The sequence below is a fragment of the Ovis canadensis genome, chromosome 1 (genome assembly GCF_042477335.2).
Source record: "Ovis canadensis isolate MfBH-ARS-UI-01 breed Bighorn chromosome 1, ARS-UI_OviCan_v2, whole genome shotgun sequence".
In the NCBI taxonomy this organism is placed as follows: domain Eukaryota; kingdom Metazoa; phylum Chordata; class Mammalia; order Artiodactyla; family Bovidae; genus Ovis; species Ovis canadensis.
Window position 1 is genome coordinate 177,162,670 of NC_091245.1, and position 14,882 is coordinate 177,177,551.

At 39.2% G+C, this 14,882-nt stretch overlaps 1 protein-coding gene across 1 annotated transcript in view; it reads right to left on the reverse strand.

The window, feature by feature from the left end:
* The window catches only part of MORC1 (MORC family CW-type zinc finger 1), a 168,544-nt gene that overhangs the window by 59,138 nt on the left and 94,524 nt on the right, over positions 1-14,882 (reverse strand). The window contains exons 15-17 of the mRNA XM_069552938.1: positions 12,239-12,367; positions 7,236-7,341; positions 1,814-1,952 (exon numbers count right to left, since the gene is read on the reverse strand). Of these exons, the coding sequence (XP_069409039.1) occupies positions 1,814-1,952; positions 7,236-7,341; positions 12,239-12,367 (374 nt within the window). The remainder of the gene's footprint in view (positions 1-1,813; positions 1,953-7,235; positions 7,342-12,238; positions 12,368-14,882) is intronic.

Here is a 14,882-nt window from a genome sequence, read left to right on the forward strand (position 1 = left end):
AGAGCGGATATGTGGATATATTCGATCGATTCACTTTGCTCTACAGCAGAAACTAACACAATATTGTAATTCAACTATACTCCAATAAAAAAAAAATTAACTGGTTGCCCATGGTTAGGTGAACCCTAACCAAACCTTTCCTTGATTACCACAAAAACAGGGTCGGTTAAGGACCCCGAACCCTGGAAGCATGTTAAAGACGTAAGGATTGTTTTCACAAAAGCAGGCGAGGGGAAGATAATGACTCTTAACATCTTTTGAACTGTTTGGAGTAGGTTTCTATTCAAGCACTGCTAAACTTTTTTGTTTATATCTGAAACAGACTGAATCTATAAACCTGGCTCAAATTTTTATGAAAAAAGAAAGAAGGAATAGGTAGAATGGATGGCTCAAATCTGTTATTCCATCAGCCTCCATCAAAATCTCTACCTTGATGATGAATAAAACATCCAATCCTAAACAGAAAAAGGTAATTAAGACTTCATGACTGACACTCTCACTATCCAAGGGTCAGTGCTGTCCTCTATAGGAAAAAAATATCCAGAGACTGCAATAAAGATAAAACCAGTTCAAAATGTGCTGAATGCCTTCACAAAAATACAAGGGGTGGTAAGGGAAATAAGAAATAAAACAAATAAAGATATTTAACATTGAAAAGCTCTTTCACATAATTGCTTATTAAAATAACAACCAGTGATGATCTCTTTATGTCTGACCTGTTATAAAATGCAAAAGCAGACACTCAAAGATGTGTAAAAAGTTGAGCAACTTTGAGGATTGAAGACTGGTTAGGTGAATATGTTTCCAAATGACTTTCACTCTCCTCCCCAAAGAAACCCTGAGACTTCAGGCTAAAAGGGAAGAGTCGGTGTTTGTTGCCTGTGACCCCAGGTGGTGGCTGACCTGCATGGTAGATCCCCAGCAAAGGGAGAGAGGTAAGAAGATAAAGCTCGGGTAGGAAAGAAAGTTGATTTTCCATGAACCCAGGAATACACATAATAAGCAGGTAGTAAGCCTGAGTGTCTTAACTCCCAATTCAGGAAGGGAATTTTCTACTCAAATGAGCATTTTATTTCCTGACATCCACACAGGAGTCAACACATTTGGACACATGCTGCTGACCTCCTCAATTTCTATTTGAGGAACTTGACAGGCAACACAATTAAAAAATGTTGAACTTGGGTGCTAAATCTATACAAAGGGATGCAATTACTTGATTAGTTAAGAGAAAAACAGTAATTCTGCACACCACTTTTTCTTTCACTTCCAATTGTCATGGTTATCTATATTCACTGATACTGCGTTATTTATTGAATTTTCTTAACAATTAAATAAGATATTAAGTTCCTGTATTAAGAGGCTAATATTTTTTAAGAGAATAACTCTTTATCTCTAAACATTTACCCTCAGGGAAGAAGCCTAATGAGATAAAAAGACCATAATTTTTGTAATTATATACATTTGTGTCCTAAACTTGACTCTGTGACCTTTGACATACTGGCGGACCTCTACAAGGCTGTAAGTGGAAATATATTCCCCTATTTCTCACACACTGTTGTGGAGATGGACTTAGATGATCACATATAAAAATACAGCATTATTTGAAGAAATCCTTTCTCTTTCTGGATCCCTGGAGTACCTGTGCTCACCTCTAGAACAGTCCTTAGATTGAAAATGAAAAGGAGGTGACAAAAAAAGAAGAGAAAAAGAAGCTACACATTTACTTGGGTAAACCACTTTAGTTAATCTGTTCGCATGAAATCAACAGCTCAAGAATCTGGGTAGCTTCTGGAAAGAATTACTAACAGCTCACCTGTTGACGCGGTTCTACCAGTTGATTTTGATACCTCTGGACTGACTCTCGAAGCTGCTTGTCTTTCTCATTTTTTGACTGTGATACTATGCTCGTAGTGCCCAGGGGTATGGAAGGTAGATGTTCTGTCCGATGACAACTTTTCACAACCAAGTACAAGAGAGAACATCAGAAAGAAATATAAAACTATTTACTGTCTGCAAAAGATTATTTACTTCGACAAGGAATTGTCTCTGGCTTATACCCAAAACTCAAATACAGCATTGCTCAAATATAGCATTATATTGAGAATTTAGGTAATACATTAAATCTCCACTTTTCTTGGAAAAGAATTTAATGGAAAATGTGGAGGGTACTATAGATTTACAAGAAAGGGAGAATATTCATTATTTACTAACGTTTCATTTATCCTGAGTTATCACCAAATGAGAACTTTTGAAAAAATGTTTTTTAGATAACTGACGCTTAATTCATTACTACCATACATTATTCTTTTCCCAAAAAATCTGGGATAGAAATCTGTGGTGGTGGTTTAGTCGCTCAGCCATGTCCAGCTCTTTGCAACCTCATAGACTGTAGCCCTCCAGGCTCCTCTGTCCATGGAATTCTCCACTCAAGAATAGTGGAGTGGGTTGTCATTTCCTTCTCCAATATGTCTCTGTAAAATAGACCAAATAATTCTGCTTCGGAAGCACACAGATCCTTCGTTTGAGGACTGAGACTCTCTGTGAAGACCAGTGACTACTATGACGGGAGGCAGCACCCTGTGGTCACCTCAGGGGTTATGGAGCCACATGGTGGAGCCCCACCGAGCTGCCCAGCACCCTATCTTCCTCTCTCTGCTGCTGGAGGCACACCAGCTGCTAGTGGACTCTCAGCTTCCTAGCCTTACTGATGGGCTGTCTCCAGTTTGATTATGCATTACATAATCAAGCAGAATTGTCTATAAATTGCAATAAGCAGGCTGTGCCTGAGGGCTTCTGTCTTTATGGTTACAAAGAATACTAACGATTTTTGAGACAGATGCTTGGGAAGGTTTGAGGCCTTTTTTCCACCCTACTTCCGGTTTCATGGGTATGTTCTGGGGAGCTGAGCTAGCCAAACTGCTGAAAAATTGAGTTACCATCTTATTTCACTTTGGTATGGCGGCTTGGGAGGGACAAGAAGTTCCATTCCTATTGGACATGGCCTCAATCCAGGGCATGGCTGAGGACATGCAGTGTGGGAAGGGGGTACAAGATGCTGAAGTTGATTCTCAGAGGCTTACACAGGAGTTTTTCTACCACTGGTAGGTACCAAAAAGAGGGGGAAGTGAGTGTCATAAAATACATGGGTGCTAAGCTAGGAAAGGGAGGAGGAGGTTGAGAATAGAGAGGAGAGCTTCTTCAATCTGAAACACTGCAGGGAAAGCTAAGCATCTCACTCCCACTACATTTCTCTATTTCCCAGGGTTCAGCATGTATTTTTCTTGCCCCCACCAACAGAGAAGAGTGAGGACTACAATCAAATTCAAGTACTGCTGTGAAAAACACTTAATTCCACCCACATATGGTATTTGTTTTTATTGTTATTTTCAAAGAAAGGTGGTAGATAAATCAGGGGGACACCTACCTATACATATAAAATCTATATATATAAAACCACATGTAGTGTTCATCTGAAGACATCTGTGGGATAGTACCCACACAGGTTTCTATTTCATTTGAGAAAAGAACTTTGTGGTAACATTAAGTTTTTATTTAGAAAAGAAAAACCTCAATTAATTTATTAAAATGCAATCTGTTTGATTGTCCTCAAAGATTTTTATAAACAAATTAAATCTTAATATGCAATATAAGCCATATTTAAAATATTTTTAAATATCCTTTCCAAAACTCAGACTTTTGGGTCTAGTCAAATAATAGGTATCATTTTCACCCTGCTGGTGATCCCTATTCTAATATATACAAATACATAGAATGGATGTAATGGAAGCACACTGATATTTATTTCTTGGACACTGTGACCAAAATGTGAAGCCTCCCTCTGTGCTTAAGGTGGAAAACAAAACAAACAAACAAAAAGGTGACTTGGGAAAGAATGAGTCCATTTTAAGCTGCCTGAGTCACCAACGCAGAACACCATCATTTGTAAAATGGTATGTTTTACCACCATAAATTATTTGTCTGGAATTAGGCTTCCTGAGCTAAAGATCCCTACAGAGTTGGGGGAGTAGTAAGGTAGAAAGAGCACAGGTTTTGAATCAAAGTGCTTGGATTCAAGTTTCAGGCTTAGGGAGGATTGGTGGACAGGTCACTGAACCTCCCTTAGCTTCACTGTTTTCTCCTCTGAGAAATGGAGAAAGCTCACGTTGTTATTCAGAGACGGCGATGGCACCCCACTTCAGCACTCTTGCCTGGAAAATTCCATGGATGGAGGAGCCTAGTGGGCTGCAGTCCATGAGGTCTTGAAGTCGGACACAACTGAGTGACTTCACATTCACTTTTCACTTTCACGCATTGGAGAAGGAAATGGCAACCCACTCCAGTGTTCTTGCCTGGAGAATCCCAGGGACGGGGGAGCCTGGTGGGCTGCCATCTATGGGGTCGCACAGAGTTGGACACGACAGAAGCGACTTAGCAGCACATGGTTATTGTAATGAAATGATATAACATGTAACTGCAATGTAAGAGGGAGCTATTATTATGTTTCCTGTCCCAGTTCTGGTTACACAGACTTTGATCATTCAAATGCTGTTCACTGGCTTTAACCCTGCTGACAATTGGCAATTAACTGCTGACAATAAACTGCATTTTCTGTAAATACAGATGATGCCACTTTTCACCCCATATTGCTATCCTTTCACTCATCCAGTATTGCCTAATAAATAACTATATTTCCTTTCTCATCACTTTAACACACATTTTATCCAGGTCCAACAGTGCATATATATCAGAGTTTTGCTATTTCATGGCATAGTCTCAAAGTATGCATAGTCCATTTAAACATACTGAATCAGAGGACTGAATGAGGTCATCAGATCAACTTCTTTTCCCATGGGAATCTTCATCTGCATTGCTGTTGATAATCTCCCTTAAAGGAAGTATCAACTTTCAAGTAACTGCCCTTATAATCAAGAGTTTTTCTCCATAGCTCCCGTTTCTAAATCTCTTGCTACCACTTTAAGCATTGTTTTTGTCCTCATCTTTTCAGTGGAAATGAAAAGCAGATGGTCAAAATTATGTCAGTATATTTAAAGAATCAAGGACTTAAGAAATTATAAATATAAGACTTTTTGCATTTCAGGCTTTTAAGGGCCATCCGTTTTCTGTGAACATGGCAAATTTATCTCGCCTGTCATCAGAAATGGCAGTGTTTTGATGTATAAAAGAGACAGAATTAGTATGGCTTTGAAACTAATTTTATAACATTCAGTGATGGCATCACCACTTTTCAAGGAGAAGGGACCAGCATGTCAATTCAAGGATAATGGTTAACTGGAAAAAAGGGAATCTATAGAGGTCAGATCCCCAGTTCTGTGAGAAGTCATAGACATATGGCTAAAATATAATGGAAAAAAAAGTGAAAGTGTTAGTTGTTCAGTTGTGTCCGACTCTTTGCGATCCTGTGGACTGTAGCCTGCCAGGCTTCTCTTTCCATGGAATTCTCCAGGCAAGAATACTGGAGTGGGTTGCCATCTCCTTCTCCAGGGGATCTTTCCAACCCAGATCTCTTGCATCGCAGGCAGATTCTTTACCATCTGAGCTAGCAGAGGAATCTAAATTCTCATGGCTTATTACTCAGGGGCTCCCAGTGACCAGGGACTGAAGACTGTCCTTAACAAGGGGTTCAGCTGGACCTAGAAAAGGTGCAGAGGGTACTATTATTGTACTCTATTATTCTAGGTGATAGGAAGATGAGTTAAAGAGAGGTTTTATCATTTGTCTAAGGCTTCACAGGCTAAAGGAGACAGGAGTCAAACCCAGGCAGTCTGGCCCCAGAGTCTAAACTTTAAACACTATCCTACACTGCATGAAAGTTTTGAGCTCACAGAAAGTGATCAATATTTTCACCTTATTTTTGGACATTTGCGGGGTGGGACCAATTTCATTTACATTTCCAAGCACAAGCCTTTCCACAGAGAAATTTAAAAAACAAAACCAAAACAACAAAAAAACTTCTTTTAAACAACACATGGGTGAAAATAATGAGAGTAACAATGAAAATACTATCTATCAGACTATTCTTAATATTGAAACTGAGCCACTACTGTGTTCCTATTTGAGAGATAGTCAAGTTACAGGTTAGGACTAGAATCAGGTTGGCAGTTAGAAGATCAAGGCCAGCAGCTTCATAAATAGTCTTCTCAACCCCTGTTTGGGCTTCAATTTCCACTTCTCTTAAATGAAGAAGTGAGTCTAGATAAGTGTTTTATAATCATGCTCCCTGGAGCTCTAGGCTATTTACAGAAAGCAGGAGACAGAAATGAGAAGTAGATACCTCTGGCCCCAAGATTCTCAGCCTCCAATTCAATCAGGACAGTTCTGTTTTTATCTGTTTTATATACCTTAGGTCAGAGACAAATTTTATTTGGGGATTAAAAAAAAAAAAAGGTTCTGCTGCAAACCAAGAAAGGGAGACTGAAAAACCCCTTGGGCCATGTGAAATCTAAGAGTCCTATCACCTATGACATTTTTCATTAATCTCTAAATATGATTAACTTGAAGACTCCAGGTTGAAGAGGTTTTAGTAGCAGTTTCTAAATGTTTTCTTCCTTCTTATTTCTTTCTCAGGTGCTCTTTTTTTTCAGGGCTGGATAAAAATAAACAAGAATTATTTCCCTAATGTCTGTATTAGCAATATCGATCCACTCATCCAGGTCAAAGAACTTAGAATAAACTCCATGGAAAAGTGATGCTTCACTTAAAGGTGCCTCTGGTAAAGGGGCGTATTAACTCTTTAGCCCACAAGGAAAACAAGTAAGTCAAAAGGGGTTTGCAATAAGGTTGACATCCATCAATATTTAATTGACCTTTTTCCTGTTTTAGTCTGAAGTTCTTCCTCCAAAGGCACAAAGCAATGAAATCAATATATGACTTAAACAGAAAAAGCACATGGTAAGTATCTAGATAAGACTCCTGCACTATAAGATTGTACTTTGTGTGAAAATGAACTGGAAGGCAGAACTCTTAAACACCGAGGTAAGGTTTTCTGCCAGTGGAGGTGCAGAGCTGCACACTCAACATTAACAAAAACGTACACCCAAGTGTCTTTTAACTTGATGGAAAAGAGCACTAATGAAATATCCTTCCGGAAGTGGCAATAGGCTAGAAAGAGTTACAAGGGATGATAGCTGCTAAGGGATGACATTTTTAAGCTTCATACATGTAAATTATAGGAATTAAAAATGGATAGAGAATTTTAGAAAACTATCAAAAACTACCTGTTTTCCGAGAGGTTAGGGTTATTAGCACAAATCCAGATATCAAACAGTTCTTTTTCCTGATAATCAGTAGAAGGAGGCAAGACTCTCCACTTAAGGCAAAGATCTAAAATCATCAAAACAAAAACCACATATAAGAAAGACCACAATCAGAAGTGAATCTACCATAGTAAGATGTCAGGCTGTATATACTGAAAGTATGAAACTATCTTTCAGTCCAAAGACAAGTGAATTCTTGACCATATACCATTATATTTGATGACACAAATGGTCCAGGATTCTGAGCTACCTAGAACACCATCGATAAATTATTATTGTTGCTGCCATTATTATTATTATTGCCACCATTGCTTAAGTTTTTTCCAGTTGGTTTCTGCTGGTTCCAGCCAAAAGAATATGAAGTAATAGGTGTCCCTTCACCTTTTCTTAAAACACAGGAAGGCATCCAGACTGACTCTTCCTTTTTTTCTCACTGTTTATCTGCCAACACCCCCATCCATCTCCACCCACATGACTAAGATAAGAAGGAAAACCAAACTCTACCATTTACACAGTTCCTTGTTCTGCGTTTCTTAGCGTTCTTATTCTGCTCTCCAGTCTGCACTTCTTGACTTCCTTGTCTCTTCCCCCTCTCAGTCCCTCCTCATTTCCAGGCACTCCACTCTCTTCAGACTACTCCTAACTTCAACCCTGACTCCTCTCTACACCCTTTGTTGGCGGCTCTTGGGTAAATACTTCTTTCTCTCTGTTCATCTGAAATGGAGGCAGTCTGCACAGTGGTTAAGAATACGAGTGGTTTCACTACCTACCAAAAGGGGTTCCTGAGGCTTCTAAGATATAATATAATGATTAAAAAGACAACATTAGTAGCCATTTGGGATGGTTAATTTTATGTGCCAATTTGACAGAGCCATTGGGTACCTGGATATTTCGTCAAACATTATTCTGACGGTGTCAGTGCTTTGGATTAGATTAACATGTGAGTTGGTGGAATGAACAAGGCAAATTATGTTTCCTAATATGGTCAGTTGAGTTCAGCTCAGTTGCTCATCATGTCCGACTCTTTGTGACCCCATGAATTGCAGCACTCCAGGCCTCCCAGTCCATCAACAACTCCTGGAATTTAACCAAACTCATGTTCATCAAGTCGGTGATGCCATCCAGCCATCTCATCTTCTGTCGTCCCCTTCTCCTCCTGCCCCCAATCCCTCCCAGCATCAGAGTCTTTTCCAATGAGTCAACTCTTCGCATGAGGTGGCCAAAGTCCTGGAGTTTCAGCTTTAGCATCATTCCTTCCAAAGAACACCCAGGAGTAATCTTCTTTAGAATGGACTGGTTGGATCTCCCTGCAGTCCACGGGACTCTCAAGAGTCTTCTCCAACAACACACTTCAAAAGCATCAATTCTTTGGCACTCAGCTTTCTTCACAGTCCAACTCTCACATCCATACATGACCACAGGAAAAACCATAGCCTTGACTAGACGGACCTTTGTTGACAAAGTAATGTCTCTGCTTTTTAATACACTATCTAGGTTGGTCATAACTTTCCTTCTAAGGAGTAAGCGTCTCTTAATTTCATGGCTGCAATCACCATCTGCATTGATTTTGGAGCCCCAAAAATAAAGTCTGAAACTGTGTCCACTGTTTCCCCATCTGATTCCCATGAAGTGATGGGACCAGATGCCATGACCTTCGTTTTCTGAATGTTGAGCTTGAAGCCAACTTTTTCAACTCCTCTTTCACTTTCATCAAGAGGCTTTTTAGTTCCTCTTCACTTTCTTCCATAAGGGTGGTGTCATCTGCATATCTGAGGTTATTGATATTTCTCCTGGCAATCTTAATTCCAGCTTGTGTTTCTTCCAGTCCAGCGTTTCTCATGATGTACTCTGCATATAAGTTAAATAAGCAGGGTGACAATATACAGCCTTGACATACTCCTTTTCCTATTTGGAACCAGTGTGTTGTTCTATGTCCAGTTCTAACTGTTGCTTCCTGACCTGCATACAGATTTCTCAAGAGGCAGGTCAGGTGGTCTGGTATGCCCATCTCTTTCAGAATTTTCCACAGTTTATTGTGATCCACACAGTCAAAGGCTTTGGCATAGTCAAGAAAGCAGAAATAGATGTTCTTCTGGAACTCTCTTGCTTTTTCCATGATCCAGCAGATGTTGGCAATTTGATCTCTGGTTTCTCTGCCTTTTCTAAAACCAGCTTGAACACCTGGAAGTTCATGGTTCACGTATTGCTGAAGCCTTGCTTGGAGAATTTTGAGCATTACTTTACTAGTGTGTGAGATGAGTGCAATTGTGTGGCAGCTTAAGCATTCTTTGTCATTGCCTTTCTTTGGGACTGGAATGAAAACTGACTTTTCCAGTCCTGTGGCCACTGCTAAGGTTTCCAAATTTGCTGGCATATTGAGTGCAGCACTTTCACAGCATCATCTTCCAGGATTTGAAATAGCTCAAGTGGAATTCCATCACCTCCACTAGTTTTGTTCATAGTGATGCCTTCTAAGGCCCACTTGACTTCACCTTCCAGGATGTCTGGTTTTAGGTGAGTGATCACACCACACTGATTATATTGGTCGGGAAGATATTTTTTGTACAGTTCTTCTGTGTATTCTTGCCACCTCTTCTTAATATCTTCTGCTTCTGTTAGGTCCATACCATTTCTGTCCTTTATCGAGCCCATCTTTGCATGAAATGTTCCCTTGGTATCTCTAATTTTCTTGAAGAGATCTCTAGTCTTCCCCATGCTGTTATTTTCCTCTATTTCTTAGCTTTGATCTCTGAGGATGGCTTTCTTATCTCTTCTTGCTATTCTTTGGAACTCTGCATTCAGATGCTTATATCTTTCTTTTCTCCTTTGCTTTTCTCTTCCCTTCTTTTCACAGCTATTCGTAAGGCCTCCCCAGACAGCCACTTTTCTTTTTTGCATTTCTTTTCCACGGGGATGGTCTTGATCCCTGTCTCCTGTACAATGTCACAAACCTCATTCCATAGTTCATCAGGCACTCTATCTATCAGATCTAGTCCCTTAAATCTATTTCTCACTTCCACTCTATAATCATAAGGAATTTGATTTAGGTCATACCTGAATGGTCTAGTGGTTTTCCCTACTTTCTTCAATTTAAGTCTGAATTTGGCAATAAGGAGTTCATGATCTGAGCCACAGTCAGCTCCTGGTCTTGTTTTTGCTGACTGTATAGAGCTTCTCCATATTTGGCTGCAAAGAATATAATCAATCTAATATGGTGGGCCTCAACAAATCAGTTGAAGGCCTGAATTGGGGGAAAAAGTTGACCCTCTTTCAAATAAGAGACAGTTCTTTCCGTCTTGAATCAAGACATCAGTTTTTCCTGTCTCCAAACTAGAACTAAACATCAGCTCTTCTTGGGTATCAAATCTGTCAATATTTAGATTGGAGCTATGTTTTCAGGCCTCCTAGTTCTCAGGCCTTGAAGCTCTGGAATTAAACCAACGGCTCTCCCAGGTCTTTAGCTTGCTGACTAAGATCTTGGGACTTCTCAGCCTCCTCAATCATCTGAGCCAATTCCCTATGATTAATATCTATCTATCCATCCATCCATCCATAAATCTATCTATCCTATTGTTTCTCTTTTTCTGGAGAACATAATACACGATCCTAAGCACTGAATAAAATTTACATGTGTTAATTAATTGTATTTTCACAAAACTGCATAATGTAACTATAAATACTAACTTCATTTTATAAAAAAGAAAATCAAAGCTTAGAGAAGTTAAGAAATTTGCTCAATTTCACATGGCTTTCAGGTACTAGAGATTGGATTCTGGCAATAAGTTGCACATATCAAATACACACAGTCATTTTTAACCAGCAATGTTATCATCCAATAGGTTGTTGCACACAGTCATCAATTTTCTCAATTACACCTTCTAAGTGCCTGTCATGTGTGTTCCTCTTAAATCTCACTGCCATACCTTTATTCAGACCTGTGTAATTCCTCACCTGGATCCTGGATTATGCCAAAAGTCTTGTCCGCAGAGCTATGACCCTAACCTTTTCTTTAGGCCTTCTCCAAATCATCTTGCACTGAGCTGCCAGAGCAACCTTGCTACAAGTGACATCTAACCAGTCAGGTCCCGTTTGGACCACCCCAGGCTCAAGGCTGGGGAGGTGTTCCCTTGTTGTTCTGTCACTAACTCATGTCCGACTCTCTTTGAGACCCCATGAATTGGAGCATGCCAGGCTCTCTTGTCCTTCACTATTTCCCAAAGCTTGCTCACATTCAAGTCCAAGGGGTTCCCTTGGCCCTGTGTAAGGAGCTACAGTGTGATTGTTTGTTTGCTTGATTGCTTCCCCCACTGGACGGCAGATTCCCTGCAGACAGTGGAGACCCATAATAAGCTTCAATGCTTTAGTGATATTTCTCTCCTTTTGAAAAACTTCCAATGCCTCTCCATTGCTTATTAAAGCTAAAACTCCTTATCCTGGCATTCAAGGCCGTTGAACATGTTTACACAACCTAATAATTTTATCTTTTATTATTTACTCATTATTGATTCACTCAGTAGTCAATTGCTAAGTATCTACTATTATTTAACACAGTGTTAAGTATTAAAAACTGGAAAATGACTGTTTCTATTATTCACCACAATAATATTAGCTGAAGGGCACACTATATATTAACACATATTTCCAACTATACCTCTGCTTTCAAAAACTGACTTGAAAGACCAAGGCAAAGGCCGCCTTGTCATGAAGGCTTGCTTCAATTTTCTCTCTTCCCTTTCTTTGAAACCTCAAAGAATTATGGGTCTCTTTGAGATTATTTACATTATTTTCACCTCTATTACAATTACTTTCATGCTTGTCTTAACCTTTCTCTTAGACCCTAATCTCTTGGAAAGCAAGAAGCCTGTCTTACTTCATCTTTGTCTTTTTTTTTTTTTTAACACAGTGACTTGCAATATTAGGCTCTTACTAAAAGTGTGCTAACTTGAATGGAATTTAATACTCACCACACTGAATCATGCATGGGATGGCCATGGCTTGTCTTCTTTGATACTGAACAGAATCTGAAGATTTTTCCATGTCCTTATTATCTGGGTATCCAAATTCATTCCAAAATAATGTTAGATTTCTGTTACCTAGAAAAAAAGAAATTAAAAAAAAAAGGCAAGAAGAAAATAATGAAAGAAAGTAAAACCAATAAGATCAAGATGATAAGTAAAGGGAAATTTCGACATAAACACATGTACATACAATATGATTTCAAATATGTAAAAACTAATAACATATAGAAACAAGTGATTAAGATGTTTAACACTGCTTTTGAGTATGGATGAAATTGGTTTTCTACTTTATACTTTCTTGCACTTTTCTAAACTATATACAATAGATATGCATTATAATAAAACCACAATTATAAAAATAGATCTATACTTTTATTGTTATAATAAAATACACTGACATTTAAAACTGTACTGATTAAAAAGCCACCCTTAAGACTAGTGGTACAAATATTTATCATCTTGTTTCACAGCCGGTTTCTATTTTATCTCTGGCTCCCTTTTCTTTCAGGCTGTATTGTTTATGCCCTACCCTTGCCCCGGATTCTGAACTGCTCCCTTGTTTAGAAGCAGCACTTGTCAGGCATCCTCCTTAAGAGGCTGTGTTCTTACCCACTGATCCAGCAATAGAACTGTTAGGAATCTTCCCTACAAAACATACAGCACAATGGCCATATACATGAGAGCACTGTATGAATAGGAAAACAAAACAAAAAAAACCCTGGAAACAAAGTAAAAGCCTAGAATTGTTTAGTCACTAAGTAGTGCCCGACTCTATTATGTAGCCCGCCAGGCTTCTCTGTCCGTGGGATTTCCCAGGTAAGAATACTGCAGTGGGTTGCCATTTCCTTCTCCAGGGATCTTTTTGACCAGGGATCAGACTCACGGCTCTTGCATTGGCAGGTGGATTCTTAGGGAACTGACAAATCCCATTTTCAAACAAGGGGACACTAGGCAACCTTTAAATTAAAAAGTTAGAGCTAAATTTATTATTGTGTCAAGATCTTTAAAAGATGTAAAATAGCAAACCTAGTATAATCAACTTTTGTAATGTAAAAAAAAGAGTATATGTATAAAATGCTGATAGCCATGCTTTTCTTTTCCTAACAGCAAACAAAAGAAAGTTTTAATAGTGGATACCACTGGGAAAAGGATAGAGAGAGAGAGGAAGGCAGGGAAAGGTACTTTTAATTTTCATTTTTCACTTTCTGAACACCTGAGTATTTTTACATGTGAATTTATTACTTTAAAAACTGGGACGACCCAGAGGGATGGTACGGGGAAGGAGGAGGGAGGGGGGCTCAGGATGCGGAACACGTGTATACCTGTGGTGGATTCATGTTGATGTATGGCAAAACCAATACAATGTTGTAAAGTAATTAACCTCCAATTAAAATAAATAAATTTATATTAAAAAAATAAAAATACTTTTTTGAAAAAGAATCCAAATTTAACATTCTGTCCAACATGGTAATCAACTGGCCACATGTAGCTACTGAGTGCTTGAAATGTGGAAGACACAGAACATTTCATCAAAGTACATGTAAGGTTCTAAAATATATACCTTAGAAATAAAATATATAAAATAGGGCCAGCCTTATATCAACCTTAATATATGACCAAGTAATCCAAGCAAAACACCAATAAACACCTTTACATTTTCCTATACCTGTTAAGATTTAGGTTCAGAATGTTATATGCCTTTAAGACCAGCAGGGAAGGGACTCAGTGTTGAAAAGGCGCTTTGCAGTTGGATGCATTGACAGTTCAATTCAGTTCAGTTCAGTTCAGTCGCTCAGTTGTGTCCGACTCTTTGCAACACCATGAATCGCAGCACGCCAGGTCTCCCTGTCCATCACCAACTCCTGGAATTCACCCAAGCCCATGTCCATCGAGCTGGTGATGCCATCCAGCTATTTCATCCTCTCTTCCCCTTCTCCTCCAGCCCCATATCCCTCCCAGCATCAGAGTCTTTTCCAACGAGTCAACTCTTCGCATGAGAGGGCCAAAGTACTGGAGTTTCAGCTTCAGCATCATTCCCTCCAAAGAAATCGCAGGGCTGATCTCCTTCAGAATGGACTAGTTGCATCTCCTTGCAGTCCAAGGGACTCTCAAGAGTCTTCTCCAACACCACAGTTCAAAAGCATCAATTCTTCAGCTCTCAGCTTTCTTCACAGTCCAACTCTCACATCCATACATGACTACTGGAAAAACCATAGCCTTGACTAGACGGACCTTTGTTGGCAAAGTAATGCCTCTGCTTTTCACTATGCTATCTAGGTTGATCATAACTTTTCTTCCAAGGAGTAAATGTCTTTTAATTTCATGGCTGCAGTCACCATCTGCAGTGATTTTGGAGTCCCCCCCCCCAAAAAAAATGAAGTCTGACACTGTTTCCACTGTTTCCCCATCTATTTCCCATGAAGTGATGGGACCAGATGCCCTGATCTTAGTTTTCTGAATGTTGAGCTTGAAGCCAACTTTTTCACTCTCCTCTTTCACTTTCACAAGAGGCTTTTTAGTTCCTCTTCACTTTCTGCCATAAGGGTGGTGTCATCTGCATATCTGAGGTTATTGATATTTCTCCTGGCAA